Source organism: Salmo salar, chromosome 23, assembly GCF_965601325.2.
Source record: "Salmo salar chromosome 23, fSalSal1, whole genome shotgun sequence".
Taxonomy (NCBI): Eukaryota; Metazoa; Chordata; class Actinopteri; order Salmoniformes; family Salmonidae; genus Salmo; species Salmo salar.
In genome coordinates, this window is record NC_138313.1 from 29,694,917 (window position 1) to 29,708,682 (window position 13,766).

A 13,766-nucleotide genomic window follows, 5' to 3' on the forward strand; every position below is an offset into this window, starting at 1 on the left:
TTATTTTGACCCTTGATTATTGTTGTCCCGATGACAATGTTGATTATTATTATTTTAATTATATTAATATTGTAAATGTATCACTTAATCTCCAAAGTACGCTTTGGCAATATGTACATTGTTGCCGAGAAAGAGAAAGAGAGAGAGAGCCAATTGCTCTATATGGCAGTGAAGTATGGGGTCCGCTCTCTAATAAGGAATTTACCAAATGGGACAAACATCCAATCGAAATACTACATGCAGAGTTTTGCAAGACTGTATCGCAAGTGCAAAGAAAAACTCTAAATAAGGCAGGTACAGTGGTTCTTCCTTTAAAAGTTGTGGCGTATGCAGCACAGCTTGCGGGGGTGCTGCAGAATTCTATGGTACGTTATTTATGTGTCAGCCATTGTTGCCAGAATGATGCAATTTACCACAATCTGACACCATCTACCACAAACGGTCGCGGTATAAACTCAAAACCTTTAAAGGAAGAACCACTGTAAAGCAGAATTGTCCAACATCCTGTCACATCTGCTCCTGCCACACCCCCTAGTGGACATCCAGTGTCTCCTTGACCAGCAGCCATTCCCCCAGTTCCCTCTCCCTCTGTGTGTGATTGTGTGGTTGGATACAGGTGTGCTGGAGTCAGAGCAGTTCCCCACCAGCTGCAACCCGTTCCGTAATCAAGACCTCTACAAATACTCAGTCCTGCAACTTCCACTCTGCCAGATCATAATCTCTGTTCAGTCAGTCATGCTTGTAGCTATTCTTTTATTATTTAAGGTCCTGTATCTTGCTGTGCCTGTTTCCTTGCCTGATGCTCTGACTCTGGCTCCTGTCTTATAGATTCAGGTGCTGATGAGAGCTTTCTGGATCGAGGTGTTGTTAACCAGTTGGGCCTCGACACTTAGGCAAAGCCGAACAGGGGAACCCAAGAGCAGACTCAGACCAGGAAACAGGGATGAATGAACCAAGATATTTATTGTAACACAGGGAGTGATGAAAGGGAGATCCAGGGAAGCTCGGATGAGTTGTTGGAAACCAGATGTGGAGGCTGAGGTTGGAGTGAGCTGGGTTGGGACAGGGTAAACAGGTCCAAAGGGGAATCCAAGGGAGTGATGGTGAGTTGAATCCAGAACAGGGTAGCAGGGTGGTGAGATGTGAAACAGGAGCCAGAGTGGCAAAACTGCAGTGAGAGGAGAAAAAGCGTCAGGCAAGGAAACAGGCACAGCAGGATACAGGATCTTTAATAATAATAAATAGCTAGAAGCATGACTGACTGAACGGAGATTTGGAAGTAGCAGGACTGAGTATTTGTAGAGGTCTTGATAACGGAACGGGTTGCATCTGGTGGGGAACTGCTCTGACTCCAGCACACCTGTATCCAACCACACAATCACACACAGAGGGAGAGGGAACTGGGGGAATGGCTGCTGGTCAAGGAGACACCGGATGTCCACTAGGGGGTGTGGCAGGAGAAGATGTGACACACCCCCTCCTTATTCGAATAGAAAAAAGAGCCATCAAATTTTACAACCATCTAAAAACAAGTGACCCCAAAACATTCCATCACACAGCCCTACAATGTCAAGAGATGAAACAAGAGAAGAGTCCCCTCAGCCAGTTGGTTCTGAGGCTCAGTTCAATAACCCAAACCAACCCCATAGAGCCTCAGGACAGCACTCCAACAATCTGGCCCAACCAAATCCTGACAAACAAAAATAAACATATCGCCAATTGGAAAGACACCACAAAAAAGCAAAGTAAACTTCAATGCTATTTGGCTCTAAACAGACAGTACACGGTGGCAGACTATCTGACCACTGTGACTGATAGAAAACTGAGGAAAACACTGACTAGGTGAAGACTCGGTGAGCACAGTCTGGCTGTAGAGACTGGTCGTCACAGGTAAACCTGGCTGCCCAGAGAGGACAGGCTGTGCTCACTCTGCTCCAAGGGTGAGGTAGAGACAGAGCTGCATTTCCTATTACACTGACAAATACTCAGACCTAAGAGAATCTTTCTTTCCCAAAATGATCATTCAGTACAAAGAATTTGTAGAATAAATAATCAAATATTTATTGGGTGAAAAGCCAAAATGTGCAAAGCCAAATATGTCGTCCTGCCACCACCTGAGGGACAGCCAGTGAAAAGTGCAATGTAATGTCAATAATAATTGTAATTTAACATTTTTTGGCTTTCATACCATGTTATGTGGCTTCTCAGTCAGGTTGAGATTGGTCAACTACCATTGCGTTAATGTATTATTATTCTCATTAATATTGCTGTTATAGTTGTTGTTAATGGTAATCCCATTTCCACTACTACTATTATTATTGCTGTTGGTCCCACCATTTTTTGTTATATGTATACTTTGACAATGTAAGTAATTTAACCTGCCATGACAATAAAGTCTACTGAATTGAATTGAGAGAGCGGCAGTTACAATAGAAGAGCAGAGAGCGGCAGTTTTAAAGTGAGGGCCATGCTCTCTATGGAGCAGACACCCAAGGCCACAGAATGACACTGAGAAGGACATCCACAGAACAGAACAGAGGCTGCCAGGGTCTGTGAAGCTGAGCTGCTGGGAACTTCACACGTATCAGATCCATGTCTCCCAGGGCCAGGCTCTGATTTCTCTCTGTAGTAGCCCCGCTGTTCGACAGATTTGCTGGAGCTCACAGTTAGATTAGAAACCATCTTGTGTCACCCCTGACAAATGGTGCAACAAAACAACATGTTTGGCTTTTGGCCGATCGCTCTCTTGTTCTTTTTTCCCAAAAAATGTTAAGCACCCACCCGACCCTCTCTTCCCCTTTGTTTCTCTCATTCCCTCACTCCCCAGGCATCTCCCTGAGCTGAAACATTGGAGCACTTGTTTGTTTAAACAGTATTTTTTTCAAGCAGGCAATGTTTGCAGGCAGCCTCACTAGGGGGTCCTGGAAGCAAAGCATGGGCAGCAACTGATCAATAGTTTATCTGTCTCAGTGAGAGGGATGTTATGTGCCAAGTCACACAGACACAATCTGTATGTAAGAAACACATACAAACCAAGTCCCTCTTTATCACATGCAAACAGAAACAAATGTGCATGTTTTACCTCCCTTAAACTATAACTTGCTCACTCTCTGTCATCCCTGTTTGACCTCTCCACCAGACCTCCCAGCCTATCTATCCCCCTCGGTGGGGCTATCTATGCCTACAGATTCCCCCTCTATAAAGTATGAATGAGTGAGAGGAATATTGAGTGGCTCTATCCAATTCTGAATTCTATTCGGCTCTGAGGAGGTTGCTGCAGAATGCCAAATGAAGAATATCTCTCTGCCTGTTACAGTGAGAAACCGCCCTTAGCCCCTTGAGCGGCTGTGCCCCCTCTCTGTGTCCCCTCTCCTGTCCCCTCCATAGCAGACAGGGGTACCAATTCATTCACCTCTGCCAGCCTTGCCAGCTGATCATCAGGCACCATCCATAAATAACAACCCCCTGATGAGCCAGTCTGCACTTAACACCCGAGGATGAGCAGTCAATCAGGAGGGCAGTGAATCTACTGTCCTCTGCTGCAGCTTACTGCATGTTGAATAAAGTTATTTGAATATTTGAAATATTAATGTCAATGCGTCTGGAAGCCATAGAGAGCAGGTGCTCCTCTTCATTCTGTCCCTGCCTCATATCTATATGCAGAGCAGTATGGTGCCTCTGGTTCAAGGGAGAGGTGCATTCTGGGATGGCTAAAGAGAGGGGCTTTGGAATGAGTCAGACATCAGGGGATCTGGCCATTGGAATAATGCACAGTAGTGAGACAAGGAGTTCCCTACCTATCTAGTGAATGATGCAAACAGTCACACAGGATGAGGAACACTAGGTTACGTGGCAAACGTATAATTCAACTTTACAATAGTTTCTGCTAATGTCTCCAGCCACTGTGTAGACCCAGTGACACAATTTAAGAACACTTGCACCACAAAGAATCACCCATCAATGTGAAGCCTGACTGATTCATTTAGAATTTGTCCTCTGCAGAATCTATACTTTATAGTGCCCCTGTGACACAAAGTATCTGCTGTCATTGAACAAAGGAACTGCACAGAATATAAGTCACCACATTTAGAGCCTAAGGTATCACCCATGGTCTCTCCTGTGTAATATATTCAGTCAGCCCAACCACAGTGGCCTTTACCCCTTTACTTTATACTCCTCTTCCTCTTCCTCTAATCTCCTGAGGTCAGCCACACAGTGTTGACCTACCATCACATCTTTACTAACACTTCTGGGGCTGGTTTCACAAGGCTTTTTCTAATGATAAATAAAACATTCATCAGGCACTCCAAGGCTTTTCCAATGTGTTGGACTACTCATAGTCTTTTAAGATGGGCTCCTGAGTGGGGCAGGGGTCTAAGGCACTGCATCTCAGTGCAAGAGGCATCCCGGTTCGATTCCAGGCTCTATCACAACCGGCCGGGATTGGGAGTCCCATAGGGTGGCGCACAATTGGTCCAGCATCGTCCGGGTTAGGGTTTGGCCACGCTAGGCCGTCGTTGTAAATAAGAATTTGTTCTTAACTGACTTCCCTAGTAAAATAAATACAAATAAAGATAAAAAGGGATTGTAGATTTTTCATCCATGTTTATGCCTCAAAGCACTTGCACTTGAGTATACAGTGCCTTCAGAAAGAATTCCACCCCTTGACTTATTCCAAATTTTGTTGTGTTACAGCCTGAATTTAACATTTATAAAATGTATTTTTTTTCTCACACATCTACACACAATACTCCATAATGACAAAGTGAAACATGCTTTTAGAAATGTTTGCAAATTTATTGAAAATTAAATACAGTCAATACTTTGTAGAAGCAGCTTTGGCATTGATTACAGTTGAGAGTCTATCTGGGTACTGTAAGTCTCTAAGAGCTTTTCACACCTGGATTGTGCAACATTTGCCAATTATACTTTTCAAAATTCTTCAAGCTCTGTCAAATTTTTTGTTGATCATTGCTAGACAACCATTTTATTTTGGTATATATTTTCAACTAGATTTAAGTCACAACTGTAATTTGGCCACTCAGGAACATGTACTGTCTTCTTGGCAAGTAACACCAGTGTAGATTTGGCCTTGTCTGATGGAAAGCAGACTGAACCAGGTTTTCCTCTAGAATTTTACCTGTGCTTAGCTCCATTCCGTTTCTTTTTTATCCTGAAAAACTCTTCAGTCCTTAATGATTAAAAGCATACCCATAACATGATGCAACCACCACTATGCTTCAAAATATGGAGAGTGGTATTCAGTAATGTGTTGTTTTGGATTTGCCCCAAACATAACACTTTGTCCTCAGGTCAAAAAGTTACTTTTTTTTATCCCAGCCCCATCCCCGCAGGAGGCCTTTTGCCTTTTGGTAGGCCGTCATTGTAAATAATAATTTGTTCTTAACTGACTTGCCTAGTTAAATAAAGGTTAAATAAATAAATTAAATATTAATAAATAAATTAAATTGCTTTGTGACATTTTTTACAGTATTACTTTATTGCCTTGTTGCAAACAGGATGCATGTTTTGGAATATTTTAGTCTGTACAGGCTTTCTTCTTTTCACTCTGTCATTTAGGTTAGCATTGTGGAGTAACTATGTTGTTGTTGATCCATCCTCAGATTTCTCCTATCACAGCCATTAAACTATGTAACTGTTTTAAAGTCACCATTGGCCTCATGGTGAAATCCCTGAGCAGTTTACTTACTCTCCAACAACTGTGTTAGGAAGGATGCCTGTATCTTTGTAGAGACCTTGTGTATTTTCCGGTATACACCATCCGAATTGTAATTAATAACTTCACCATGCTCAAAGGGATATTCAATGTCTGCTTTTTTTCTTACCCATCTACCATTAGAAATGTCTCAACTTTCTGACAAACAACTAAACATCAGAGACATACTTCATGGAGATAGATAATGCTAAGGTATGATGCATGACTGAGCATATGAGCAGATAGACTGAAAGAAGGATGCTCAGAACCCATCACACAGACATAAAGGAAGAAGGCTGCTAATAATACACTGCAGAGCAGAGCCAGGCCAAGTCTCGCTTTTGCGCCAGCACCATGTCACACTAACCCAAATAAACACCTTTAGAACATTTTACTCACAAATTATACACATGTTCTGGCAAGCTTATTCCAACATTAGAGTGGCTATGATCTACTGCAGATATAAATCATATCCTTTACTCTCTTATACATCACCTCTAATAGACATAGTGACACTTTAATTTCCATTATAAAACATTTAGTCACTATTGGAGGACACATACCTTATGTGACCGTCAGTACAGTAATCAGATCCACTATTTAACTGATCTAAATGCTCACCTCAGAGGCCAAATGAAGTCAACCACTCCCCAGCCAAGGACTCCACTAGGTCATCTGAGAAACAGGCTCCACTCCATATTAGGTGGATGGGTTTAATATCTATATTATTGATCAGCCCATATAGCTGCAGATCGATCTTATCTGGTCTCCACACAGGCAGACTAGCAATCAGTGAGAGAAGATATGGGAGTCTAAAAGTGTGTGTGTGTGTGTGTGTGTGTGTGTGTGTGTGTGTGTGTGTGTGTGTGTGTGTGTGTGTGTGTGTGTGTGTGTGTGTGTGTGTGTGTGTGTGTGTGTGTGTGTGTGTGTGTGTGTGTGTGTGCGTGCGTGCGTGCTTACGTTTGTCCTGAATGAAGTAATGTCAAGAATGGAACACAGAGGTCCTCCTTCTATGACACGAAGAAGATAAACATGGTAATTTGTGAACATAGTGTTGTGTGACGAAAACATTCCATGCAGGTAGTTCACTGTAGATACTGCAGAGTGGAAAATCCAAACAGCTAAATCGGTCTGAACACAGTTTATGGAAAAATGTAATAACTTTGAATAACTTTATTAGCATGATAATGATAATTAAATTACTCTTTATAGAATAACCACAATTCAAAAACAGAATTTTCAAAATAAAGTACAATCAGCTTCTGGCTCCCTCTGTGCTTCTGACTGGCAATAGACAACACAACCTTTTCTTGTCCCTTGATGGAAAAAAATGATTACAATTATGAACTTTTCAAATATAATGCCTGCTGCTGGTCTAATCAGTCGTCCCTCAGTACAGTTGTGATTGGCTAGCCGCCCACATACAGTAGCTATCCCCTGACAGTACTTATTGCCAGACGAAACAAAATGTCTGTTCCAGTGTCTGCCCTTACTTCATTTATCCTCACCACTGTTTCCACAGTGAGACAATGCCTTAAAATGTTCAGTAAAACAGTATGACACAGTAAGACAAAGCGCCGGTGTGATAGGGGTTATTGTAAGTGAGGAGAACTGAACTCACCTCTACAGACGTTGCCGTTGTCTGGCTCAAAGCCAGCCTTGCAGGTGCAGCTCCCGATGGGAACCATCCACTCTCCATCTCCGTTGCAGTACAGCTTGATCGGAAAATCCACCTCCTCTGAGTTAGCGATGCACGTGCCTCTGGCAATGACCAAGGAGGTGCTCTCGGCACCCGTCATGGTCTCGGGGAAGATGGCAAAGTTTTGCACCACGCTGGGGCACTTCTTATGGAAGACACGTACGGACAGCAGAGACATGCAGGCCCCGTAGTCCTGGAAGGCCAGGTAGAAACCATTATGAGACAGCGGGCCGAAGCTCCGCACCTCCGTGTTGACCTTCATCAATCGACCACCGAAGTCCACCTGGGAGAAGCTCTCGTCAGCCGCAATGGTGTCCACCTTCAGGTAGGGGGCTTCCATCCAGAAGGCGGTTCCCTTGGTGGTGGCGATGACCGAGTCCGTCTCGTAGTAGTAGAGGTTGAAGGTCTCCTTACAGGAGCCAGGGACACTGGGGATGGAGCTGCAGTCACGGACAGTGAAACGCATCTCCACATAGACACGCTGAGCCCCTCGTCTGTCGATGAAGGTGGTAAGGAGCCAGTTGTTCTGGCTGGGCTCGAACACGTTACACACCTGGTAGGTCCTGATGGTGTTGAGGTTCTCATCGTAACCACTCACCTCCTCCCACTGTGGAGAACACACACAACAAACACAGAGACAAGTTAGAGTAAGGCTTCAATCAATCAACACAATCCACTCAGGCACAGCCAGGTAACCACAGACAAGTGGTCCAACTAAAATCAATCTTGGGCAGGTAGGACTGAGCAAGGCCTCACCACATTAGGACATTTGGTGCATTACAGACGTTGGATTATACGTGGTATTGAATTAGCCTGAGGGAAAGGATGGCCCATAGCCTCAGAATGAGCTGCCTAGTTAATGGAGTCAGCATTAAAGCAGTACACACACACATTAGGAGGCTGTGAGCCGGCCATAAAGCACTGATAAGACTTAAGCACAGCCAATGCTTTCCCTACACCATTAATTCACACATTAATTCATTCACACATTACAAGTTCTGTAAAGGACCAGGAGCACTGCTACTGTGCATTAACACCACTGGTAAATCCTTCATAATCATTACAGAAATGTGTGTGTGTACATTGTGTATGTGGGTGTGTTGTGTGTGTTGTGTATATGTGCAATATGATGATCTACTAATGGTCCTAATAATGTTGAAACGCCCACTTCTCCACATGATGAGCTCCTTATTTCCTTGGACCAAGGGACGGCCCACTCGATGGCCACAGCAGCCCATAGTCTGGCAGATTAAGGAAGGCATGGATACAGAAACACTAGTGGAGAGGACACTACACACCAACCTCCTGGGAGTTCTTGTTTTCTCCAACAAACCAGGCCTTCTTCAGGGAGGAGAGATGGATATGACGGTGTGTGGATGTGGGATGCATAAGGGTTGTGTGAAACGAGAGGTAACGTGGTGAGTTGTGGCTACTGGGGAGAACTGGAGCGGTGCATTGTGGGAGACGCTGTTGAAATAGTGGCCAGGAGGAGCAAATCACAGAGAGCTGAGATGATTAATGAGTTTACAGAGAGCCCTGACACAAGTTAAACCTTCTATTTTTTCTCAGCGCCTCTCCTTCGCTCTGCGCCTCTTCATTGGGCTGACCATTCATCAGAATTAGAGCGACTTGTCCCTTTCAACACCAAGCAGATATTAATACAGCCAGGTACCAGCCACAGAGAGAGAGATGGAGGAGGGGTGCTCAGTGCAGCCAGAGCCAAGCTAAGGAGACCATCCGTGTCCGCACTATCCACAGATGACCTATTTTACACAACGTAAATTGCTCTGCTACAACAACTGTGCCATGCATTCACTGTTCCCTAACCAAGCAAACATGACGGCTGCCTTAAGAATCCAAAAAACGGGACTTACTGTACTCTTGAACATTGTAATAGTAGCATGCACAAGGTGCAATTTCGAAATTTGGTAGTGCATCATCAGTTCCTCTTGTCATGTCAGTCATTGAATACCTTAGAGAACTATTTATAGACTTGTCATAAATGTCCAGATCAACTAACCCGTGTCAGCTAACGTTTTTTTTATTCAGGTTTTTAGGCTCATAGATATTATTGTACTTCTTTAGTCACTCAAATACCACGAGTACACATTAGACATAGCAAAACATATAGAATTGCAAGAAAATTTGCTTTAAAACTGCCAAAGTGTTTCTAAAATACGCTATGGGAAAAATGAATTGTGGAAAAACAATTGGGTATTATAACACCTCCACTGTGGGGATCAATTCCTGCTCTTTTCCCGCAATCCATCAAATGCATTTGGTGTGTCATCATAGTCATCTCTGACAGGTGGTCAAACTCGCTCTGGCAGAAAAAAAGTACACTACTCATTCAAGGGTTTTTCTTTATTTATTACTATTTTCTACATCGTAGAATAATAGTGAAGACATCAAAACTATGAAATATCACATATGGAAACATGTAGTAACCAAAAAAGAAATCCAAATATAATTTATATTTCAGATTCTTCAAATAGCCACCCTTTGCTTGATGAAAGCTATGTACACTCTTGGCATTCTCTCAACCAGCTTCAACTGGAATGTTTTTCCAACAGTCTTGAAGCAGGTCCCACATATGCTGAGCAATTGTTGGCTGCTTTTCCTTCACTCTGCGGTCCGACTCATCCCAAAACATCTCAATTTGGTTGAGGTCGGGTGATTGTGGAGGGCAGGTCATCTGATGCATCACTCCATCAATCTCCTTCTTGGTCAAATAGCCCTTACACAGCCTGGAGGTGTGTTGGGTCATTGTCCTGTTGAAAAACAAATGATAGTCCCTCTAAGCCCAAACCAGATGGGATGGCGTATCGCTGTAGAATGCTGTGGTAGCCATGCTGGTTAAGTGTGCCTAGAATTCTAAATACATCACGGACAGTGTCACCAGCAAAGCACCCCCACACCATAACACCTCCTCCTCCATGCTTTACGGTGGAAAATACACATGCAGAGATCATCCGTTCACCCACACTGCATCTCACAAAGACACGGCGGTATGAACCAAAAGTCTCCTATTTAGACTCCAGACCAAAAGGACAAATGTCCACCGGTCTAATGTCCATTGCTCGTGTTTCTTGGCCCAAGCAAGTCTCTTCTTATTATTGGTATCCTTTAGTAGTGGTTTCTTTGCAGCAATTCAACCATGAAGGCCTGATTCATAGAGTCACCTTTGAACAGTTGATGTTGAGAGGTGTCTGTGTCTTGTACTCTGTGAAGCATTTATTTGGGCTGCAATTTCTGAGGCTGGTAACTCCAATGAACTTATCCTCTGCAGCAGAAGTAGCTCATTCCTGTGGCGGTCCTCACGAGAGCTAGTTTCATTGTAGTGCTTGATGGTTTTTGCGACTGCACTTGAAGAAACTTTCACCGTTTTTGAAATGTTCCGTATTGACTGACCTTCATGTCTCAAAGTAATGATGGACGGCCATTTCTCTTTGCATTTACATTACATTTTAGTCATTTAGCAGACGCTCTTATCCAGAGCGACTTACAGTAGTGAATACATACATTTCCATTCTTCCATTTCATGCATTTTTTATTTTTTTTTGTACTGGCCCCCCGTGGGAATCGAACCCACAACCCTGGCGTTGCACAGACCATGCTGCAGTTGCAAACACCATGCTCTACCAACTGAGCTTATTTGAGCTGTTCTTGCCATAATATGGACTTGGGGTTTTACCAAATAGGGCTATCTTCTATATACCCCCTCTACCTTGTCATAACACAATTGATTGGCTCAAACGTATTAAGAAGGAAAAAAATTCCAAAAATTCACTTTTTAGAAGGCACATCTGTTAATTGAAATGCATTCCAGATGACTACCTCATTCAGCTGGTTGAGAGAATGACAAGAGTGAGCAAAGCTGTCATCAAGGCAAAGGGTGGCTATTTGAAGAATATCAAATATAAAATATATTTTGATTTGTTTAACACTTGTTTGGTTACTGCATGATTCCATGTGTTATTTCATAGTTTTGAGGTCTTCACTATTATTCTACAATATAGAACATAGTAAAATGTAAGAAACCTTGAATGAGTAGGTGTTCTAAAACTTTTGACCAGTAGTGTACATTTCTGCCTTTTTTCAATGCTGATTTGAATGTCATTGAGAAAACAAAAGTAATCCTAGAATTAATCATCTAGTTTTTCAAAAGTATCTGTAATCTGATAAAAATATTTTTGCTGGTAATGTAACGGATTAGAGTTTTTTTGTAATCAATTTCATACAACGGTACCTCCCTACCCTGCTTATAGTACTCCGAGTGGTGATGTAAGGCTTGCTACCTTGGTTAGACCCATTGGATACACTTATGGACCTATAGCATTCAGATGATAATGGTGTCAGATTGAAGACATATTATGGTCAAATTTATCCTACACTAATTCAAAGTGGATTTTCACCAATCTACAAGTGTAGACCTACAAAGTTAATCTAAACACATTTGCACTATGTAAACACATTTTGTAAAGACATTTGCACCTAAATGAAGCTGTGACGATTTGCCTGTGAGCTATTGTCAAGTGACGCTGGCCATTTATTTCCCACAATTTCTCCCCACAGAAACAGAAGTGTTTGCTACAAACATTGTTGATAATTCTTGCTGCTAACCTATGACTATGCAATCGCTTGTCCCATCAAACATGTTGTATTATAATGTATGTATATAATGTATTATAATATGTAGCTAAAAGAACAAACAAAATGTTAAGCATTAGTATTTCTTAGTTTGTAACACCAAGAATTGGTCCTTGGTGAGTGTGTGCTGGTCAAGCACGACTTTTAACCACAGTTTACGGGGCTTTCGTTTTTGGTTTATCCAGGTTGAGGTAATTTCATTGTTTGTTGTAAACACTAATGTTTATGTAAATTAAGTCTTTGTTTTCATTAACAGGTAAAATATTGCCATTATGGTGTGAATCATGCTATAGGCTAGTATTGCCTTTGAAGTGTAATATCAATGTTCATTAAGAATTTCCCTGTTTAAAGGTGTGAATGGATTATGCCAGGTTAGGGCATGATGCCCAACTGTTCTCCTCAATCAGAGAGATGCTTGTTTAGGCGTGAGTTTATGGGTGTTTGTCCTGTGTTTTAAGCGCTTTTGCACTTTGTCCTCGAGTTGAGATAATATTACTAGTGGCAAAATGTTTATGTTTTTCGTCAACCACTATTTCTCATAATTTTTAAAATGTTTATATTTGATAAATAGGCTACATCTCTGGATCCAGTCTTCTCCATCACCTGCACTGTAAAAAATATATATATATATTTTGCACCTGATCTAGGCTACTGTCTAGGCTACTGATTCTGTCTCAACTGCTGCTGCTCCAGATCCTAATAACCAGGAAGCCGGGTGCTCAATCTTTAACAAAAGTCCAAACAGAAAGCAGAGGTAGTGTTAATTGGGCTTCTAATAAAAACCTGTCATGTCCTTGTCGTGAGTGTCCCAGCAAACACAATCAGTGGAGATGATTAAATTAAGCTGTTTCTCCATCACCTTTTAGCCAGGCAGGCAGGCAGCTAAAGAGAGTGAGGGGGTGGCTGGATTGATGTATGGATGGCTTTCTGAGAGAGAACAAAGCAGCCCTGGGAGCAGATGCAGTGTCTCACTCTCTGTGTACTGTATGTGTGTGTCCTCTCCTCTCTGTGCTCCTCTCAGATAGATAGAGAAGAAGAAAGCATCCCATGGCACCTCATTGCCTCGGCCCCACCAGGTAAAAATAACAGAGTATTCAGCTGCACCTCATTGGTTCTGGTCCATAATGGAAATAATGGGGCGTCCTGCCGCACCTCAGTTGTAATGCACTTCTCTGGTCCCGCTGCTTTATTCACTTCTACAAATAAACCTGAAAGCCACACTCACTCCTCTGGAGCTGGATGTACTATCCATATGTGTATATTTAGAGAGTAAATGCATATGAGTGAATAATTTAAACAGTGGACAACATCCACTACATCAAATGCTATACCCCCAACAACACACAGTTTTGTTGTCGTCCTGGACAGACACTCCTGATTCAACTCACTGAGGGCCTGATGATTAGTTGACAAGTTGAATCAGGTGTGTTGTCCAGGACTACAATAAAAATGTATGCTGTTGGGGGTACTGGAGGACCAGCGTTGGGAACCACTGTGCTATATGATACATATACAGCGTACCGTACTATGGTATGGTACTGTAAAAGCTGTGTGTTTTCATAGTGAGTGAACATGGATGATCAGACTGGACCATGTCTTTCCTCTTTTCCACTGTGTTCATCCTCGTTCCAGTAAAAGTGCCCTCCCTCTCTAACCTCCTCTCTCCTGTTCTCCACCTATCTCTCAGGATTACTCTGTCTG

General features: G+C 42.6%; 1 protein-coding gene across 1 annotated transcript in view; it reads right to left on the reverse strand.

Moving 5' to 3' along the window:
- Window positions 1–6,875: 6,875 nt before the first annotated feature.
- The window catches only part of ephb1 (EPH receptor B1), an 85,276-nt gene continuing 78,385 nt past the window's right edge, over window positions 6,876–13,766 (reverse strand). The window contains 2 exon segments of the mRNA NM_001140915.1: window positions 6,876–7,032; window positions 7,338–8,022. Coding sequence (NP_001134387.1) covers window positions 6,956–7,032; window positions 7,338–8,022 — 762 coding nt within the window. The 3' untranslated portion in view covers window positions 6,876–6,955.